At 38.3% G+C, this 19,727-nt stretch overlaps 1 protein-coding gene across 2 annotated transcripts in view; it reads left to right on the top strand.

The window, feature by feature from the left end:
* Nucleotides 1–19,727, top strand: part of PDGFD (platelet derived growth factor D) — a 308,762-nt gene that overhangs the window by 261,348 nt on the left and 27,687 nt on the right. For both annotated transcript variants that reach the window (XM_006833783.1, XM_006833782.1), the window contains exons 4-5: nt 10,760–10,822; nt 15,773–15,971. In XM_006833783.1, the coding sequence (XP_006833846.1) occupies nt 10,760–10,822; nt 15,773–15,971 (262 nt within the window). The remainder of the gene's footprint in view (nt 1–10,759; nt 10,823–15,772; nt 15,972–19,727) is intronic.

Below are 19,727 nucleotides of genomic sequence, written 5' to 3'. Positions count from 1 at the left end.
GGAACCCTACCCAGAGAAGCAGTGACACCAGAGATGGAGGCAGAGACAAAGACGTGGAGAGATGGAGCAGCTGGGGATTTTAGACCCAGAGACAGAGAGGGGCTGTGTACTGAAGACCTGGGGTGGGGGATGGTTGCTGACTCATGGAGGGGATTTTAACCATGGCAATTAAACAATATAGGCTAGGAAGAATGTAAAACTAATGTTCTCCCATGTAAACTATCACAAAATTCACAATAAAACATTAAAAAGAAAACCAAAAAAAATCTTAGAACTCTAATATGGATATAAAATGAGCCACCTCAGAAGCAGGAATTGGGGAAATCTCACTACTATTAAGTAAGAAGAGCCAAGAGTGGAGATAATTCTTTGTACCCCAAGAATCCTGTGCATTGAACATCCTCAACCCTGGGACAAAAAGCTGTAACACTGCAGGGGTGGTAACAGAGGAGTGGTAGTGGAGAAGTAGCAGAACCAAGAGCCAGAGCACCTGACAGAGTGCTGGGCTTCCCAGCTCATGGAGGAAGGACAGGTGAGTGCCTTTGGGCAGGAGACTCATTTGTGCAGTGGGGTGCCTCCAGGCTATTTATAGGGGGTGCTAGAGCTGAGCGCCTTTGAGCTAAGGCTTATAGCCTTTGGGGTATTTATCAGCAGCCCTAAAAAAGCTGCTTTGTAACAGCCTCAGCAGGACAGAGACCAGATGAAGGGGGTCCCTGCAGGCATGATTTAGGAGTGGCTGTCCTGACAGAAGAACTGTGTCCTGAACAATTTAGACCTTGAGTTGTAACCTGTTGACTCCCCTATAAAACCCATAGCTGTCTGAGTTCTAAGTAGAACTCTAGACCACTCAGTAAAGAGTGACGTGGGAGGAATGGTTACTGTCATTTTTTAAAGCATGTGAACTCTGGACAATGAATAAGGAAGACCACAGAAGAATTGATACATATGAATTATGGTGTTGACAAAAAATATTGAAAGTACCAAGAACAGCCAGAACAAACAAATCTGTCGTGTAAGAAGTACAGTGAGATGACTCTTTAGAAGTGAAGATGGGAAGAGTTCTCCTATGTTTTGGACATGTCGTCAGGAGGGATCAGTTCCTGAAAAAAGGGCATTATGCTTAGTAAAGTAGAGGGTCAGGGAGAAATAAGAAGACTCTCAAATAGCTGGGTTGGCTGAAAAAATGGGTTTAAGCATAACAGAAATAATGAAGATGGTGCAGGACTAGGTGGTATTGCATTTTGTTGTACATAGGTCCCTATGAATTGGCGCTAACTTGACAGTGCCTAGCAACAATCAGGAGCAACTTCTCAGACTAAATTTAATCTGAAGAAATTAGGAATAAGCAAGCATAAAAAGCTCCTGTCTTGTAATGTACGAATAAAATGAATGTTTTTTTTTAAAACTATTTTGACATTAGCATCAAAATGATACCATGTTTAGTTGATAAACTCTAAAATAATAATAATAATAAGTTGCCCTTGAGTCAATTCCAACTCATGGCAACCTCAGGCGTTGCAAAGTAGAAGTGCACACCATAAGGTTTTGAGTGTTTTTGGCCTTTTGGAAAGCAGAATGCCAGGCCTTTCTTCCAGGGTGTCTCTGTGTGGGTTTGAGCTGCCAACCTTTTGATTAGTAATGGAAAGTGTATCCATTTGTTCCAGAGATTCCTAGTGGGTCCTAGAAGCTCTAAATTATTCCTACTGAGTCCTTGTTGTTGTTGTTGTTATGTGCCATCGAGTCGGTTCCGACCCATAGCGACCCTGTATAGGGTTTCCGAGGGTGTAAATCTTTACGGGAGTAGAAAGCCTCATCTTTCTCCCGCGGAGCAGCTGGTAGTTTCGAACTGCTGACCTTAAGGTTCGCAGCCCAATTCGTAACCACTACGCTACCAGAGCTACTGAGTCCTAGAAGCTCTGAATTAAACGTACTTTTTTGTCTATAAAAGTAAATATAAAAGTCATAAAATTAGCTTTTAAATCAATATAACTCTATAGGTATGCCTTATCTGTGAGGAATATTATTAAAGATAATATTTATTAAAGATACATTTCTAATAACAGAAGACTTATGTCCAGAGCTTCTTATGACTCTAAAAATCATGTACAATTAAATTTAATAGGCAAATCCTATAGCTTTGAAAGATACTTGGATACTTGTTCATTACCAATTCTTATACCTTTTGATATTGTCATATTAAATGTTTTTGCCAGTATAGCTCACCTGCTAGGTCTTTGCCTTATTGTTTGTAGAAGAGCTGGTTTGATGATGAGCATGCAAAATGTACTTTTTAGAAGTGAGGATGAGGAGACTTCTAAAGGTTTATCTGGATCACAGAGTTTGATTGACCCAGCAGGTTTTTAATTTTTGCTTTGCTCTATTCATAATAGATATTGGGACATGAATATATCATTATTTGGTGTATGTTGCTTGGACTGCATGCCAGTAATTCATGTAGTAAAGTGCCAAATGTCTTTGTTCTAAGCGATCTCCTTATAGAGTGATTGCAGTGCACAGGGCTCCAAGTTAAGCATTATTAGAATTTCATCCAGTTTGTCTTGAATAGAGCAGAGTGTCATGAACAAGCTAAGAACTCACTATAGGAATAAATGTTGACAGTGTATTTATTCATTATTGGTTGGTGATTCCTGCCAAACCTCTGTGCTACTTTCACATTTCTAAAGAAATACCTCAAAGTCTTAGCTCAGTTGAGAAGTGTAGATACAATTAGGAGAGAGACTTTTCATTTGTGCCTCTGAAGAATTAATATGAAAGAGCAAACAATTTTTTTCAAAACTATGGAAAACACAAAAATCAAAACAAAATAGTCTTTTAGAACTAAATTATTCTTTGTAACTTAAAGATCGTTTTTGATTGAAATCTTAAAAATTCCAACTAATTGCATGTTTTGTCTTAAATGATGGTGGAATGTATCTCTCTACCAGGGAACAATGAACTGATAGCTCATCTAGACATACGCAGCATAATTATTGAGTATAAAAATGAACAAATCATCCTCTTTGAGATCCAGGAACAGGTGGTACAACTGATTATCCCACGTACTTGGAAGATTGGCCTGGCAAAAGCTCTCTCCAAACTCGAAGACAAGCTTTCCCATTGCCTTAGTTATCCAGTGCTGCTGACACAGAAATATCACAAGTGGGTGACTTTAACACACTGATATTTACTTTCTCATGGTTTAGAAGGCTAGAAGCCCAAACTCTGGGTACCAGTTGTAGGGGAATACTTTCTCTCTCTGTGTCAGTTCTGCTAGAAGGTCCTTGTCTCTTCTATCTGCTCCTGGAAAACCTTCATGTGGCTTGGCATCAACTTTCCCCATCTCTGCTTGCTTGATTAGTCTCTTTCATATCTCAGAATTGACTCAAAATACATTTCACACTCATCTTACCTCATTAACATAACAAAGATACCCCATTCACAGATGGGATTTTAACCACAGGCCTACTGGCTAGTATTTGCAACACATAATTTTGGAACATAATTCAATCTGTAACAACCATCAAGAAACCCAAGGGGCAGCTGTTTGCTCATCTATTGCAGGCATTCAGTGATTCAGTGGGTGCAAGTTTGCCCTGGTGAAGGCATGAAAGGAATGTTCATTTGTAATGTATAACAGACCCTCTCTGAGATGGCTTCAAGGTGACATCAGTCAATGACAAGGAAGGGTTATCTGGAGATATCCTTTCCAAAAATGGAAATTCTCATTCAGATCATAGTTTAGTCTTTTGTAAAGGCAGTATCATTGAGAACATTCATTACCTGTGTTGTTTTATCCCCAACTATATTTGCTTACAGCTTGCATTTAACTATCCTCTAATCTAACCAGACAAATGTCTGTCTGACCCTGAGCTAAAGGCTGACTGCATACTTTTATGGCTGTTGTTTTTTTTATAAAAAGATAACAAAAATTTGTGCCGCATTAGCTGTATTTCAAGTGAAACTGACAGAATGCGATCATTCTAAGACACTTTATGTTCCCATCTTTGGACAATTCTCTGTTAGAAGCATTTCTACAAGAATGCTTTTATTTTTCACCAAGGAATTCATAGGTAACAGTACTCAATATAATATAACATGTAAGGCTAAATAAGTCGAAATAATCATATGCTTTTCCAATCCATTTTTTTGTTTTCCATTTTCGTAAATTAGATGTTTATTATGAAAACTTTAGAAAATGCAAATAAATAAAAAGAGAAAAAGTAATTTGCTCATAATTTAGATATGACCAGTATCAATAGTTTTGTGAATATATCATAGTCCTGCTTCTGTCAGATAACTGTGCGTTTTCTTTTTTAGTAAAATTTTGTGATATATACTATGCACTTTTGTAGCCTTTTGATTTTTAGTTTGGGTATTTTTAAACATTTTTTAGTTTATATAACATCTTCTGTATATGAACTGTATTAATTTTTATATTTTCTGATTTAAGCATCATGCATAAAAATAAAATTTTCACACTAAGATTATATAGACATTTTCTATAATTTTTGTATTTTTATCATTTAATTCTACATATTTCCCATCATTCTAATCCATTATTCTTACATTTAAATCAAATTATGTATGTTAATCTATTTAAAATGGATAATCTGTGAATGTTATCTATGTTTCCAAAAACTATTCTACATTAGAAAATTCAAAGAATGAGGGAATGAGTTTCATTTCAGAATGCCAAATATTGAGTTTCACAGTCAAAATACATATATAAATTATTGTAATTTGGGGACATAACCTGAGAATAAATGTTTCTTTATAAATGATTTAAATTCATTCCTATTAGAGTTGCTGTTATTTTAAGTGCTGTCTAGTTATTTCCAATTCATAGCAAACTTATATAGAGTTTCCAAGGAGTGGCTCCTGAGTTTGAACCACCAACCTTGCAATTCAAACTGACCTTGAAGTCCAGTGCTTATCCTACAGTGCCACACCAGTTTGTTGTTGTTGTTGTTGTTGTTAGGTGCCATCAAGTCAGTACCAACTCATAGCGACCCTATGCACAACAGAACAAAACACTGCTTGGTCCTGAGCCAACCTCACAATTGTGGCGATACTTGAGCCCATTGATGCTGCCACTTGGCCAATCCATCTCACTAGGGGTCTTCCTCTTTTTCTCTAACCCTCCACCTTACCAAACATGATATCCTTCTCCAGCAACTGGTCCCTTCTGACAACATGTCCAAAGTATGAGAGACGAAGTTTGGCCATGCTGACCTCCAAGGAACACTGGCATTTTAATTTAAGGAAAACAAAAATCTTCACCACTGGACCAATAAACAATATTCTCATCAATGGAGAAAAGATTAAAGTTGTCAAGAACGTCATTCTTCTTGGATCACCTATCAACACTTATGGAAGCAGTAGTCAAGAAATCAAACAATGTATTGCATTAGGCAAATCTGTTGCAGAGAAACTTTTTAAAGTGTTGAAGAGCAAAGATGTCAGCTTGAGGACTAAGGTGTGCCTGACCCAAGCCATGGTATTTTCAATAACCTCAAATGCATGGGAAGGCTGGACTGTGAAGAGGGAAGACCACAGAAGAATTGATGCTTTTGCGTTATGGTTGGAGGAGAATACTGAACGTGATATGGGCTGCCAAAAGAACCAACAGATCTGTGTTGGAAGAAGTGCAGCCAGAGTGCTTCTTGGAGGCCAGCATGGCCAAACTTCATCTCTTATGCTTTGGACATGTTGTCAGGAGGGAACAGTAGCTGGAGAAGAATATCATGTTTGGTAAGGTGGAGGGTTAGAGAAAAAGAGGAAGACCCCCGTGAGATGGATTGGCAAAGTGGCAGCATGAATGGGTTCAAGTGTGGCAACAATTGTGAGGTAGGCCCAGGACCAGGCATTGTTTCGTTCTGGTGTGCATAAAGTCTCTATGAGTCGGTACCAACTCAATGACACCTAACAACAACAACATAGTTACAGGATTATATTTTATATGAGTATTTTGGTGATTTAGGAAGAGCATGTCACTAGCATATGCACAATGTCGTATTGACCTCTAATGCTAACTAGAGGAATAATACGTCTGAGGAAACTGGACAAGTTATTTGGCTCTCTGTGTTTCAGTTTGCTCATCTCTCAAGCAATGGTGTTGGAACCCTAAATGACTTCAGTCAGGTACAAACAGCACAATATTGCTGAGATTCCTCCCTTAGACTAGAGAATAAGGTGACCACAGTATCAGCTTCTTTGGTTTATAATGTAGTTCAGTAGCAGGAGGTAAGAAAATGAAGGGCTAAATTTGCACTAACTTCTCAGAGCTATGAAATAGTTATCTACCCCACTTCCCCACCTACAAAGAATAGGATGTGCTTTTTAAAGTATTTATTTGAGTTTGCTGCAACAAAGGACAGAGTGTGTTCTTTGTAAGATTGACTATTTGTAAGACGGCTGTGGATGTTCACTGTTCTACTTTATCTTTTTCCCTTTTTTCTGCATAATAATAAGGGCACTGCTCTGCTAAGTTAAAAAGGACACTGCCATTGAGTTGATTCCAACTTGTAGTGATCGTATGTAGTTTTCTAGACTGTAAATATAGGCAGACAGTCTCATCTTTCTCATGTGGAGCAGCTGGTGGATTTGAACTGCCAACCTTGTGTTTAAAAACCCAATACCTAACCCACAGTGGCTCATTAAAAGTGCCCAGTAAAAAGGACTTTGTCACCCACTATTCTGGGGCTTGAAAGTGCAGTGATCTACCCAAGATAGCAGTAACAAATAACATAGGCACTATAGTGGACTCCGGCACTAAACTGCTGGTTTGCTTAGACTGATACATATAGCAGCTAAACATCATCCTGAGTATACATTGGGAACCAGAGAAATTGAGAGTCAGAAACTCTGTCGGAATCCTGAACTAGAGTGGAGAACAAAATAGTCAAGGTTCCTGCCATTCTGGAGCATACATTCTAATTGAAGAGTGAAGTAATTCACAAGAAAACAGACTAAGTAATTTCAGATGGCCATGTTGTTGTTGTTAAGTGCCATCAAGTTGCTTCTGACCCATAATGATCCTGTATAGGGTGTGCAAGGACTGGCTGGTGAGCTTGAGCTGCCAACGCTGAGGCTCAAGTGCATTAGCCCACAGTGTCATTCAAGGACTCCAGATAGTCATAAATGCCTTAACTAAAATTAAGAAGATAGTTGTCAAAGTGACAAAGGGTTAGAGTACTTAAAAATGATTGCTCAAGGAAGATTCTCTAAAGATTTAATATTTGAGCCGAGACTAAATTGAGACAGAATATTTGGGGGAAATGCATCCCAGGCAGAGGGGACCACTTAAGGGAAGATTAAGACTAGGAGGAAGACGAAGCTTGGAGTGTTACCTGAAAGTAGGTAGGAATACCAGTGTAGCAAAACTGGAGTAGGTAGGAAGTGTAGGAAGGATATCAAGTCACAGAATGACACCTCCCAGTAATGTCATGGAGGCATAAGATACTCAGATCTCAGGAGTACAATGAAAAGCCATTGGAGTGTTTTGAGCAGCAGACAGAAACAGTTTGATTTAATGTTAAAAATCATTTTGCCTGCCACATGGATTTTAGAATGAATGTGGAAGCATGGATAAAATTAACAGAGTAGTGGGAAATTTGCTGGTATCTTGGATTGGGGCAGTTATGATAGAAGATATGTGAATATTCAAGATATTTTGTGGAAAATAAAATCCCTATTTGCCTCTTCATGTTGAGAGTCTCTTTCTAGGGCTACACTTTGAAAGTTCTGTGTTTTATTTTTATAAAGATATTATTCACTTTTATAAGTGCTGTGTTAAACATATAATTTATAAACAGTGACAAACCTTTGAAGATTGGTTTCTTTTATGTCTAATATCCATGGCATTTAGAGTACATACATTTATATATCATCTATGATTTAATAAAATTATCTATCTTTTTTTTGTGTTAAAGTTTCTAACTATGGCCCAGGTAATATAGAAACTAAAATTTCTTTGTGTAGCATATGTCTGGGTTAATGTATATGAAACACCTCTGGTTAAAATAAGGTAAATAAAATACGATAAAAACAGCTCTGTAGCACTTGACAACAACAACAACTATGTAAGAAAAGGAAACAAAGTTAATGCACAGAATTTAATAAATCTAGATATCAGATCCAAATAACTAAGAATATTTCTGAGGATGCCTTTTCAGAACTCTGCACCAAATGCTCTTTTTTCCTTCCTTGTTTTATTTTGCTTCCCCTTTGGGTACTGTTCTTTCTTTTTCCAGGTACATAAGTACCCAAGCCAACTATGATGATATGAAAGATCACTAAACTATTTGTATGGTGGTTCCACCTTCACCAGTAAATAGCTACATAGCATAAAGCACACCATTTAATCTTGAGAATTAGTTTTCTTATATTTGAAATGAAGGGAATGGACTAGATAGTCCTAAAATTCATTTGTACTCTAAGATTTGAAAATGTTCCCATTGAATTTTACATTGGGTGAAAGTAACCGTCATTTGCTGTGTTGTCGTTGTTAAGTGCTATCAAGTCAGTTTCGGCCCTCAGCAGCCCTGTATAGGTTTCCAAGGAGTGATTGGTGAGTTTGAACTGCCGACCTTGCAATTCAAACCGACTTTGCAGTCCAGCATATTAACTCACACCAGGACTCCTCTTGCTATTGTTTGCTATAGTTTCCATTTTTGTTCTGATTATCCCCCATCTATGTCTCTAGTTCAACTTTCTCATGAGATTCATTCTCAGAGAACAAATTGCCTTCTGAACGTCTCTACCTAGATATTGCACAGACTTGTCAAATGCATGCTGTCTAAAATGACTCACTTTCTCCAGCAATTTCCGTCTTTCCTTGCATTGTTTGTGTCCCTCTCCCCTGAATTGAATCTTCTATTACACCTTTTTTTTTTTTGCCATTTATCCACTTATATTTCTAGACTCAGCTCAAGAATCACTTCCTTCAGTAAAGACTTGAATCACTTGATGCGAATTATTTCCTAGCCCACTTCTCATCCAGTTAGAATTGTCTACTACCTTTGATGCTTTCCTGATTAGATAGATATCAGAGACTGGGTAATTAATGGATATTAAATGAATGGGTGAAAATGAACATTCTGTTATCTGAGGATTGTTAGCTGAGATAACCTTCTGTTACCTGTTATCTGATTTGCCCCACTTGGCAAATGTCGTCCTACCAATAATTTTTCTAAGATATGGAGAAGCCTTGCCTCCTATTCAGTCTCACCTGGTCACCAGCTTTTAAAAGTCCTGTAAATCCCTATCTTCATTTGTTTGTACACATCCTTCTGCTATGAGGATTCTTGTCGTTTTCATGTATATTCTCTCTTGCAGAGTGCAGCAACCACATTTTCTGTTTCGTTCCTATCCTTCCCTGAGTTTGAGGTTACAGTAATGATATTGTATCCGTTTTTAATAAGTTTTGTTCATTCTTTGAACCACACATCTGACTTAGATATTCCTTTTATTTGGGGAAATGATCTGTTTCCTTCAACACAGACATGTATATATAAACCAGTTTCATCATGAGCAATTAACAAATCCACTTCAAACTCTTCAAAACGTTAATGAAATTTAGACCTGCTACGTTGCTCTTTTTCAATAGATATGCTTGGGTAAATAAGTCACTTGCAGAGCTAAATTTTTTTCAACATCATCCCAGAATATCTCCAACTCCCTGACCAGGATGGATGAAATTCACCAAAGTGATTTATTTTAGCAAGGTCAAGAAACCATCTTTGACATGTAAAAATGGTAGAATCAGCTTTTCTTCTCAGCAGATTTTTAAAACTTACTAGTGCTAGTGTAAGTAACATGGATTTCACAGGCAAATGAGAGAGCAGTTTGTCCTTTAAAAGAAATTTCTCTCCCAGGGCTCCATTGCTATCAGAAACCTCTTCTGACTTCTCTAAGATAACATTCCCAGGCTTGTCTCTTACCTTCTTTCCTCAGTCCATTCTCTTCACCTTGCCATTAATCCTGACATTTCTTAAAATCAGACACAGACCTTTGTCAGTTAATTTATTACAGAAAGATCACTGGGGTGTAGACCAGCTCAGCAGGCAGAATTGGACACAGTGCAGGACCTAGTTCAAATCAAATGAACATCAGTGATGATAATTATGAGTTTTTAAAGCACTTTTTAAGTACTAGTTACAAACACATAGGGGCTCTGGTAGCATAGTGGTTACGAATCGGGCTGTAAACGGCAAGGTCAGTAGTTCGAAACTACCAGCTGTTTCGTGAAAGAAAGATGAGGCTTTCTGCTTCCATAAAGATTTACAGCCTCAGAAAACCTGTACAGGGTCGCTATGAGTGGGATCCGATGCCACGGCACATAACCACCACCACCACAAATACATAAAAATTCTCATTTGCTCGTCAAAAGAACCCTTTAATTTACGCATTCCACATACTAACCTCTACAGATGAGTAAGTGAATGACGGCTTGGGCTGCGTAAGTAGGTTCCCTGAAGTTAAATAGCCAGTAGGGAGCTGAGTTAAAATGTGAATTTCTGTCTGTCCTTTTCCCATTACACCAATACTTCTAAGTAACATGGCTATCTCTATCTTGAGTTATAAGAGTTTTTGAGGAGAGGTGCACTAGACAAATGGTGTCCTGTTCAGTAGGAAAGTAGCCTTTATTCCTGTTGCCACTTTATTAGAAGAAGACTCAGATGGCTGAGATGTTGAAACCCTGCATAGAATGAATTGAACTGAGGTTTGACTGACTTGCATGCATGTCTTTATCTTCTAGGATGATTTCCAACCCGATGCAGCCTCAGAGACTAACAAGAAGTCAGTCACAAGCTCCGTCTCAGTAAGTAATTTATTGTTCTGTTGCCTGTGTGTGTGTATGTTGGGGGAGGAGGGGAGACATGATGGAGAATAGCCAAAGTTAACCTAGGATGACTTCAGCTTCATACAGGATCTATAACTTGACCAAAAGCCGGATATCAAGGAAGATGTTTTCTTCCATTTCATTCAGGCTACAGTGGGTTTTGTCCAAATGTCCTTTCTTCTCTTTCAGAAAGGTTTTCAGGAAATACCAGCAGTCACTGTAGGAACACAGGGATAGCCAGTGCCTTAAGTAATTGTTCATTTCAAAGCACAACTTTCCAACTAAAGAACTGTCCAGACTTATCAAACATGTTAAACTGGTCCATGGCCCAGACTCAAGTGGGAAATTTTGCAATCGCTTTTGAATTTTCTAGAGGAAACTGTTAACCTTTGCATTTTCAAGGATCTTTTCAGACTTGAAAAATCCCTGTGCTTACAGTAAGATAGCTTAAGTGTATATCAAGCATGTATTCTATTTGACTTGGAAATAAAGCATAACACCCCAAAGCTGTAAAATGATTCATGCTCCCATTTTTTTTGTTCCATATTTAGTCATTTATCAGTATTCTGTCTCCTTATCTACTTTATACAGAAAGACAGACCTTGTTTTCCCCAATCCCACGTTGTAGCACTTGTGTAGCAATAACATGGAAGATAATAAAGGCATTTGTTCATAAAAAGGTCAAGAGCCTGGAGAAAGACTGTCCATAGTCCTAAAGTGAGTCTGTTGCTGAGTCAGAGTTGACTTATTTTTTCCCAAAAAAAATAAGCTATATTTGGCTCTTTTGATTCTTTAGGGGAACTTTAAAAATCTCTTTCTATGGCAGGATTTCCTCAGCAATACATCTGGCATTATTTAATATGTCTAGTTTGGCTTCTAGAATAAAAGGGCATCATCTGAACAGTTTGTCAATGAGAGATAATCACGTGATACTAAGAGTGTGTTTTTTGACAATCTAGAAAGCATGCTGTGAACCTAGTTAAGCGTATTACAATTGTCAGCTGATGTTGAATGTCTCACTGATTCCTAGTGACCCCATGAACAACAGAATACAATTCTGCTAGGCCTTGCACTGTCCCCATGATAGGATGTAAATCAGACTATATTGATCCATAGAGTTTTCATTACCTGATTTTCAAAAGAGTTCATCAGGACTTTCTTTTTAGTCTGGAAGCTCTGCTGAAATATACTCAGCATCATAGCAAAATGCAAAGCTTCCACTGGCAGACAAGTTGTAACTGCATATGAGGTGATTGGCTGGGAATCAAACTTGGATCTCCCACATGGGAGGTGAGAATCTTACCCACTGAACCACCACTGTTACCAATATCAGTCTGGTGAAAATTAAAATAGAGCAGGTAATATTTTAGAGTAGCGTAGTAGTTACAAATCGGGTTGTGAACCTTAAGGTCAGTGGCTTGAAACTACCAGCCATTCCGTGGGAGAAAGATGAGGCTTTCTACTCCCGTAAAGATTTACACCCTCAGAAACCCTGTACAGGGTCGCTATGGGTCGGAACCGACTGGATGGCACTTAACAACAACAACAACATACACTAGGCAGTAGGCTTGGCCATTTGGGAAGCCCTCAGGCAGCCTAAATCTGACATCACTACATAGCTATGGCTTGTGCAACTAGGCTCTAGTGTGCTGTTCTGTCAGTGGTTCCTCAACTTCTCAAGGATCTTATACATGAGAGTTCAGGATTGTTTAATCATTCCTGCCCCAAGAGTAGAATTACTAGCCATAAAAGATCCATAGCTAATTAGGAATAGTCTAAATGCTCTAAAAATGATCCGTCCGTCCACTCTGAGTATCTCCGGAGGTGAGATGTGTGTCCATATCTGCTGGAAAGTGGAGTTCCAAGCTGAGTTACTGCTAAGTCCTTTGGCAAGACCAAGGAAATCACACTTCTTTCTGTTGTTATTGTTAAGTGCCGTTGAGTCAATTCCAACCCATAGTGACCCTATATAGGGTTTCCAAGGAGCAGCTGGTGACCTTGAACTGACAAACTTGCAGTTCAAACCCCTTTATATTTTGGTGTATTAACCCATAGTGCCACACCAGGACTCCTTTCTGTGCATTCAGTTTTTTTTTTAAGAATCTGTTGGATTAGGAGCAAGAGCCCTTGGACCTACCTTTAACTTCTGCAAAAGTCATTCTTTTTTTTTTTTTTTTTTCTTTCTTTCTTTTTGCTGAAAGCAGTTTTCAGATCATCCTTTACACATTGTTATTATTTAAAAGTTACTCAGTTCACTTTAAAATTTATTTTTATAGGTGTGTAATAAAAACTGAATGAGGCCAAATTTACAGGACATTAGAAAGAGGCACACCCAATTAGTTTTCTCTCCCAAAAACAAATGGAAAATATTTACCTCAGAAACAAAAATGTTCTCATGGGTTTATTAGGTCACCTAATTACTCATAAATATTTTCTTAACTATCACTGTTGTTCCTTATAAACCGCCCTGAGTTCACACTTGAAACATCAATAAAGTTCATACAGAAGGACAAGTTCCCATTTTATCTATTGTTTGGATTTGCCTTTCAGTCTATTAGAAGAGATTGAATTTTGTTCTCATGTCAGGTTGTGAGAACCCCTCCATGATATATTCCTGCAGATAGATGTCGGCACATGCTATAATCTGGACACTTTTAGGAGCAACTTTCCCCCAACCCTGCAAAGAAAAAAAAAAAGCTCACTTCAATAGCTTTTCTTAGAGATGTTGTCAGATGCTTTTGCTTATGTAGGAATGGCTTGATTAATGTCCTGTTTTTATTTCAAAATGAAATGAGGGCAGCATTTTATTTCCAAAACTGTATGCCTGACTTTGGTCAACTCATTTTGGATCTTTTAATCTTAAAGCCAAGCTACTACTGTGATACAAAGCTAATTGTAAAAATCATCTGGTGAATACAAGCCAGGTAAACTATAGATTTGGCATAAGGTCATTCTATTATAGATAAGGTCATCCTTACTCAGTGACAATGAAGAACAACAACAAAAGACTGTAGATTGTCCAGAAAACACAAGTAGAATAGGGATTTGGAATGTTTGTACTTAACTATAAGAATTGTCCACCTCTAGCATGTGATTTCAAGAGAAATGAGGAAGAAAGAAATGAGGTGCTTCAATCGCAGTTCAGTTGCATACTTCCCTCATACATCACTCCCCTGCAATTCTCTCTTTTCCATGAGCACACATGAAGGTGCTCCCAAAGGAATTACAACACAACATTGCTGGTAAAAACCAATTGCTGTTGAATTGATTTGGACTCATGGGAATCCTGCTTGTGTCAGAGTAGAGCTGTGTTTTATAGGGTTTTCAGTGACTGATTTTTTGGAAATAGATGTTTAGGAGAGTCTTCTGAAGACTCTATGGATGCACTTAACCTCTAACAGTTTGCTTAGCAACCCAACCCAATAACTCTGCTCTACCTAGGGTCTCTACCTCAAAGACAGATTAATGCATTTATACCCTTTTAATTTTTGCTGAAGAGGGACCTTTCTTCTAAGAGCTGGGGATCACTGAATTGCTTATGGATCTTTGGACCTTGATTGGTTAAAGAGAGAAAAGGTTGCCACTGAGTGAGACAGTAACTGTGGGCTTTGCTCCATGTGACTCGGTGGTGGTGTTATTACATAGAGTCAGTTCTGACTCATAGCCACCCTGTACAGGGTTTCCAAAGCTATAAATCTTTATGAGAGCAGAAAGCTTCATCTTTCTCCTGTGAAACAGCTTGTAGTTTTGAACTGCTGACCTTGAGGTTATCAGCCCAATTCATAACCAGAGCTCTTTATATGACTCTGTAGCACATATTTATTTCTCAATAGGATACTGCAGTTAAGCTTCAGGGAAACAAATTTTCATTTTCCCTTAGTGATAGAAGATATTTGCCCTTGGGGAATCTTATTTGTTTGTCAGTTTCTTTAAAGACATTTAGAAATCATTTAAGGCAGTGTGCTCTCTATTTACTTGTTAATGGGTCATGAATTTTTACAGAGATGTTTGAATCATGGCTCATTTATCTCTGGATATACAAAGGCTAGTGAAGTAAGTTCTTGGAAACCTGTGTGGGGATATGTTCCATAGCAAAATGCATAGTGCCTTCCAGGCTGTCAATGATGTTTCATTTCTCACCTAAAGAATATTCCTGAGAATGCTTTAATGTAACTAGAATCACTAACAAACTATGACATGTTTTTTTTTCGCCTCATATCCTTTTCATGTGAAGCTTTCACTCTTAAGTCAAGTGAGACAGTCTCATTATTAACTATTCTTGTTGATGGTAAGTAAATAAGCTGGTTGTTGTTAAGTGCCATCGAGTCAGTTTTGACTCATAGTGACCCTGTAGAGGGTTCCCAAGGAGCAGCTGGTGGGTTTGAAACACATCCCCTGTGGTTCACAGTCCCGTGCCAAACTTTATCTAGATGTCTCCAGAGGAGATTCAAACACTGTTCAAACGACATCTGTAATGCTGACTTACAAAGAGGAGACAGAGGAAAGGAGGCAAAATATTGCTGGAGAATGGGAGGAATTATGCAAAACTTGCTTGGGAGGACTTCAGAATTTAAATTGTCATTATATAGATATGGATAACTTGAAACTTTGAACCAAAAAATTGCTTGACTTAATGTTGATGTTTCCACCTATCCTAAATCTTTTTTAATGATTAAAATTCAGATAAACCAGAAGCTTTATGATCTGCTTAGATGTGATTTTCAAAAGAATGATTACTGCCTTTTACTGATTGATTGCTTTATTTAGGAATATGGCTAGACTATGACAGAGTACTTTTGTAAGGTATTTAGAAATATGATGTCGTATGATTAGAAGCCTGTATATATGTTCCTTCCATATCATTGCATTACTGTTGTTTTTTATGGCAATGGACTATTCTGAGTACACTGAGCTGTATGTCACTCTTAGGGGACATCCTATCACTCTCCATCAGTAACGGATCCCACTCTTACTGCGAAAGATCTGGACAAAATAATTGCAGCATTTGATACCGTGGAGGATGTACTCAAGCACTTTTATCCAGATTCCTGGCAGGAAGATCTTAAGAAACTGTATTTGGACAACCCATATTATCGAGGCAGAACATACTATGAAAGGAAGTCAAAAGGTAAGAAACAGGAATTTGGAGGTCCTGTGTATAAAACTACTATTGCTCTTAGGTGCTGTTAATTCCAACTCAGGTGAGAGAGGGGAATTGCCCATGGGGCTTTCTAGGCTGTGAACTTTAAGGGAGCAGGTCACCAGTTCTTTATACCACAGAACTGTTGGGTGGATTCATACTGTCAACCTTTCAGTTAGAAGCAGAAACCATTACAAATTAGGGGTGTTAGTAGTGACTAAGTACTAGCAACATAATATATTTGACGCACATAAATAATATGATTAATGTCTGTCTGTTATCACATATATTTTCCACAGTGCTTCAAATAAAGTTTAAGGAGCTGTAAGAGAATAGTAGGTTACAAGTTGGGCTGCTAACCTCAAGGTCAGCAGATCCACTCTTCCAACTGCACCACAGGAGGAAGATGAGATTTTCTGCTACCAGAAAGATTTACAGTCTTAGAAAGCCTATACAGGGTTGTTGTGAGTTGAAATTGACTCCACGGCACATAACCACTACCACTATCACCACCAACAACAGCAAATAAAGTTTGATGTCTTACCCAAACTGTGTTAATTTGTATGGGATTGAAAAAGGTTTGGTTCTGTCAAAGATTTCTCGTGTTTTAAAGCTAGAAGTGGTGTTGCTGGTTAATGCGCTGGACTGCAATGTTGGTTTGAATGGCAGAGTCGGCAGTTCAAGCTCACCAGCCGCTCCTCAGAAACCCTATGCAGAGTTAGTATAAGTCAGAAGCAACTCAATGGCACTTAGCAACAACAACAACAGCCCCAAATTCTCAGTGAAGGCCACTAAAGTCAGCTGAGATAAATACTTTGTCAAAACTGCCTGACTAGTTAGCAGTAGAGAGGAAATGAGAGCTGTGTTGTCTTACCTCTAGTGGCAGGGCTTGTGAAAACAAGAACCAACGTGCCTCCCTGATAGATAGGAAGATTGGGTTAGCCCGTGAATCAATCAGTGCTAGAAAGGATCAGAAGCCTTTCTCCATGATCCTGAGACCAGAAGAATTAGATGATGCCCTGCAACCACTACCAACTGCTCTGAAAGGGATCATATTAGACGGTCCTGGATAGAGCAGGATAAAAATGTAGCACAAAACTCAAAACGACCAGACAGAGCCTGGTGGAACCTTTCAGGTCTGAAATTGAAATCACCCCTGTGGCTCAATATTCAGTCAAATCATAGCTGGATCTATAAGGAGAAGAGTCTCAATAGCATGGTAAACGTACCTTAGAACAGTCAACCATTTGAGATCAAAAGGACAGCATTTGCCCAAGAACAAAACTTAGAAGTATTAGGAAAGAAGGTGGAGGAAATTAAAAACACAGGGAGGAAGTGGGATAAGTGATACATTAGGGATGGCAATCAGTGAGATGAAACAAAATGTGTATGATTTGTTGAATGTAAAACTGATGATCTGCTCGGTAAACCTTCACCCAATTCACAATAAGAAGTTTAAAAAAAAAAAAAAAGTCCTCTTATAAGATTTTAGCTCCACCTATTCTGCAGATCCTTTGTAAGGGCCTGTAATATACGTGGTACAGTTCCTAGTTAGTGCAAACTGTTAACATGCTCAGCTGCTAACTGAAAGGTTAGTACTCACCTTCATCCAGAGGTGCCTTGGAAGAATGGTCTGTCAATGTAGTTTTGAAAAATCAGCCAATGAAAACGTTTGGAGTACAGTTTTACTCTGATGCACACCAAGTTACCATGATTCAGTTACCATTGATTCAACAAAGTGGTTTTCTGTACTCAGTGTTCTGGGTTACTTCAAGGATGTAAAAGTCACAAGCAAGATGTAAAAAATGTACTGAAATAGCTTATAGAAATATGAAAGCACCCAATCAATTGGAAGTTTCAGGTAAGTGTAATGAGGTTAGAAGAGAGAGGAATATCCAGACAGAACATTACGAGTTAAAATGAGAATGCACTCTTAACAATAAATACCTTAATTATACACCTGAGTGATATGATCTTATTATGAGTATGTTTATTTGAACATTTCACTCAAAATAATGGAAAAATAACATGTAACCCCATGTTATGGAATACGACTATAATGTCTAGTATATTATGTCCTTACTTTATATACCAAGATGTATTAGCTTTATTTTTTTTTTTCTAAAAAGTCTTGTAAGACTTAATAATTGCATCATAGTTGTGGGGGGTATTTAGTTAAAATACAGCTTGTTTCCTACACCTTGTAATATCTAGGATACTTTTAAGAACTGCACATTGGGCTGAATTAGCAGATAATATTTGTTAAGCACAACTGATTAGAACATTTGGGATTAAATGACTAATTAGTTAACTCCTGGCTGGGCCTTCTGGTTATAGTCATAAGTCTTATATAGTTAAAATGCACAGTTAAGAGTGGGGAGCGGGGTGAGGGCAGAAAAACTAACTGGTGATCCCAATGTTTTGGAGGTATGCCATGTACAGATCATTGTAACTCTCACACTGAGCCTCCCCAGAGGTCTGATTGGATTCAACACTAAGGGATTCCTTTTCTTTAAGATGCTGCCAACATTTGTCGATTTTGAAGGAAAGTAAAATAACCATTTGTTTTGAAAAGCCCTCAAAGTATAAAAATGGTATAAAATCTATGTCTTCCAGCATATTAAGCACTATAGCTCTCTGAAGGACAGCCTTCTTGGTACTTAGTTAAAATCACCTAAATCCATTATTTTATTGTTTATTGTTTTCTGGGATCAGTGGACCTGGATTCAAATTCCACCCCTGACACTTACAAGCTTTATGAATAAGTCATTGACCCTCCTTAGCTCAAGTTTCTTCATCTGCAAAATATGCATAATGTCATCTAGCCAGGGTATTGTTGGAAGATAAGTCAAGAACATCTAGAATATAGTTTTTGCTCAAAAAATGCAGTTAGCTATATAGTTAGTTGCCATTGAGTAGATTCCAACGCATAGTTACTGCATGTGACTGAGGAGCACTGTCACGTAGGATTTCCTAGGCTGTAAACTTTATGAACAGATCACCAGGTCTTTCTCCCATGTAATTGCTTGATGAATCAAACTTCCAACCTTTCAGTCAGCAACCAAACGCTTAACCCATGTATTACCAGGGCTCCTAGCTAGCTATTATCCATTGGCATCAAGTCAATTCTTTCTCATAGCAGCCCATCCCAAGTTTTTGAGAGTGTGCATCTTTATTTGAGCAGAAAGCCTCATGTTGCTCCTATAGGATAGTTGGTGGGTTTGAACTACTGACTTTTAGCAGTCCAGTACTTATCCTAAAGGGCCAACAGGACTTCTGTAGCTAGCTATAGCTCCTTTGCCTTCAGAACTATGTTTTGTAACACTTCCTTGGTGAAGCCTTTCTTGTCCTCTTTCCTTGTTATTGCCATCTAGTCGGTTCTAACTCATCGTGACCCTATAGTGGATTTCTGAGGAGGGACTGGTATTTTGAACCACCAACTTTGAGGTTAGCATCCAGCGCTTATCCTAAAGTGCCACAGTTGGAGTACCAAAACCCCAGTCAGAGTTAGGAGTCCTTGGCGCTCCAAAGCTCTTTGTAATATTACTATATTGGAGTCCTTATGTAGTGCTGTAGGATAAGCACTAGCCTTCTAACAACAAGGTTGTTAGCCATTTCTCAGAAACCCTAAACATAGAATCACCTAGATATTTTTAAAAATATGTAGATGCCTACCCCACTCAAAAAGCAGCTCTGGTAGCGTAGTGGTTATGAGTCGGGCTGCTAACCTCAAGGTCAGCAATT

This window comes from Chrysochloris asiatica, unplaced genomic scaffold, assembly GCF_000296735.1.
Source record: "Chrysochloris asiatica unplaced genomic scaffold, ChrAsi1.0 scaffold00008, whole genome shotgun sequence".
Taxonomy (NCBI): domain Eukaryota; kingdom Metazoa; phylum Chordata; class Mammalia; order Afrosoricida; family Chrysochloridae; genus Chrysochloris; species Chrysochloris asiatica.
This window is presented reverse-complemented; position numbering and strand designations above follow the sequence as displayed.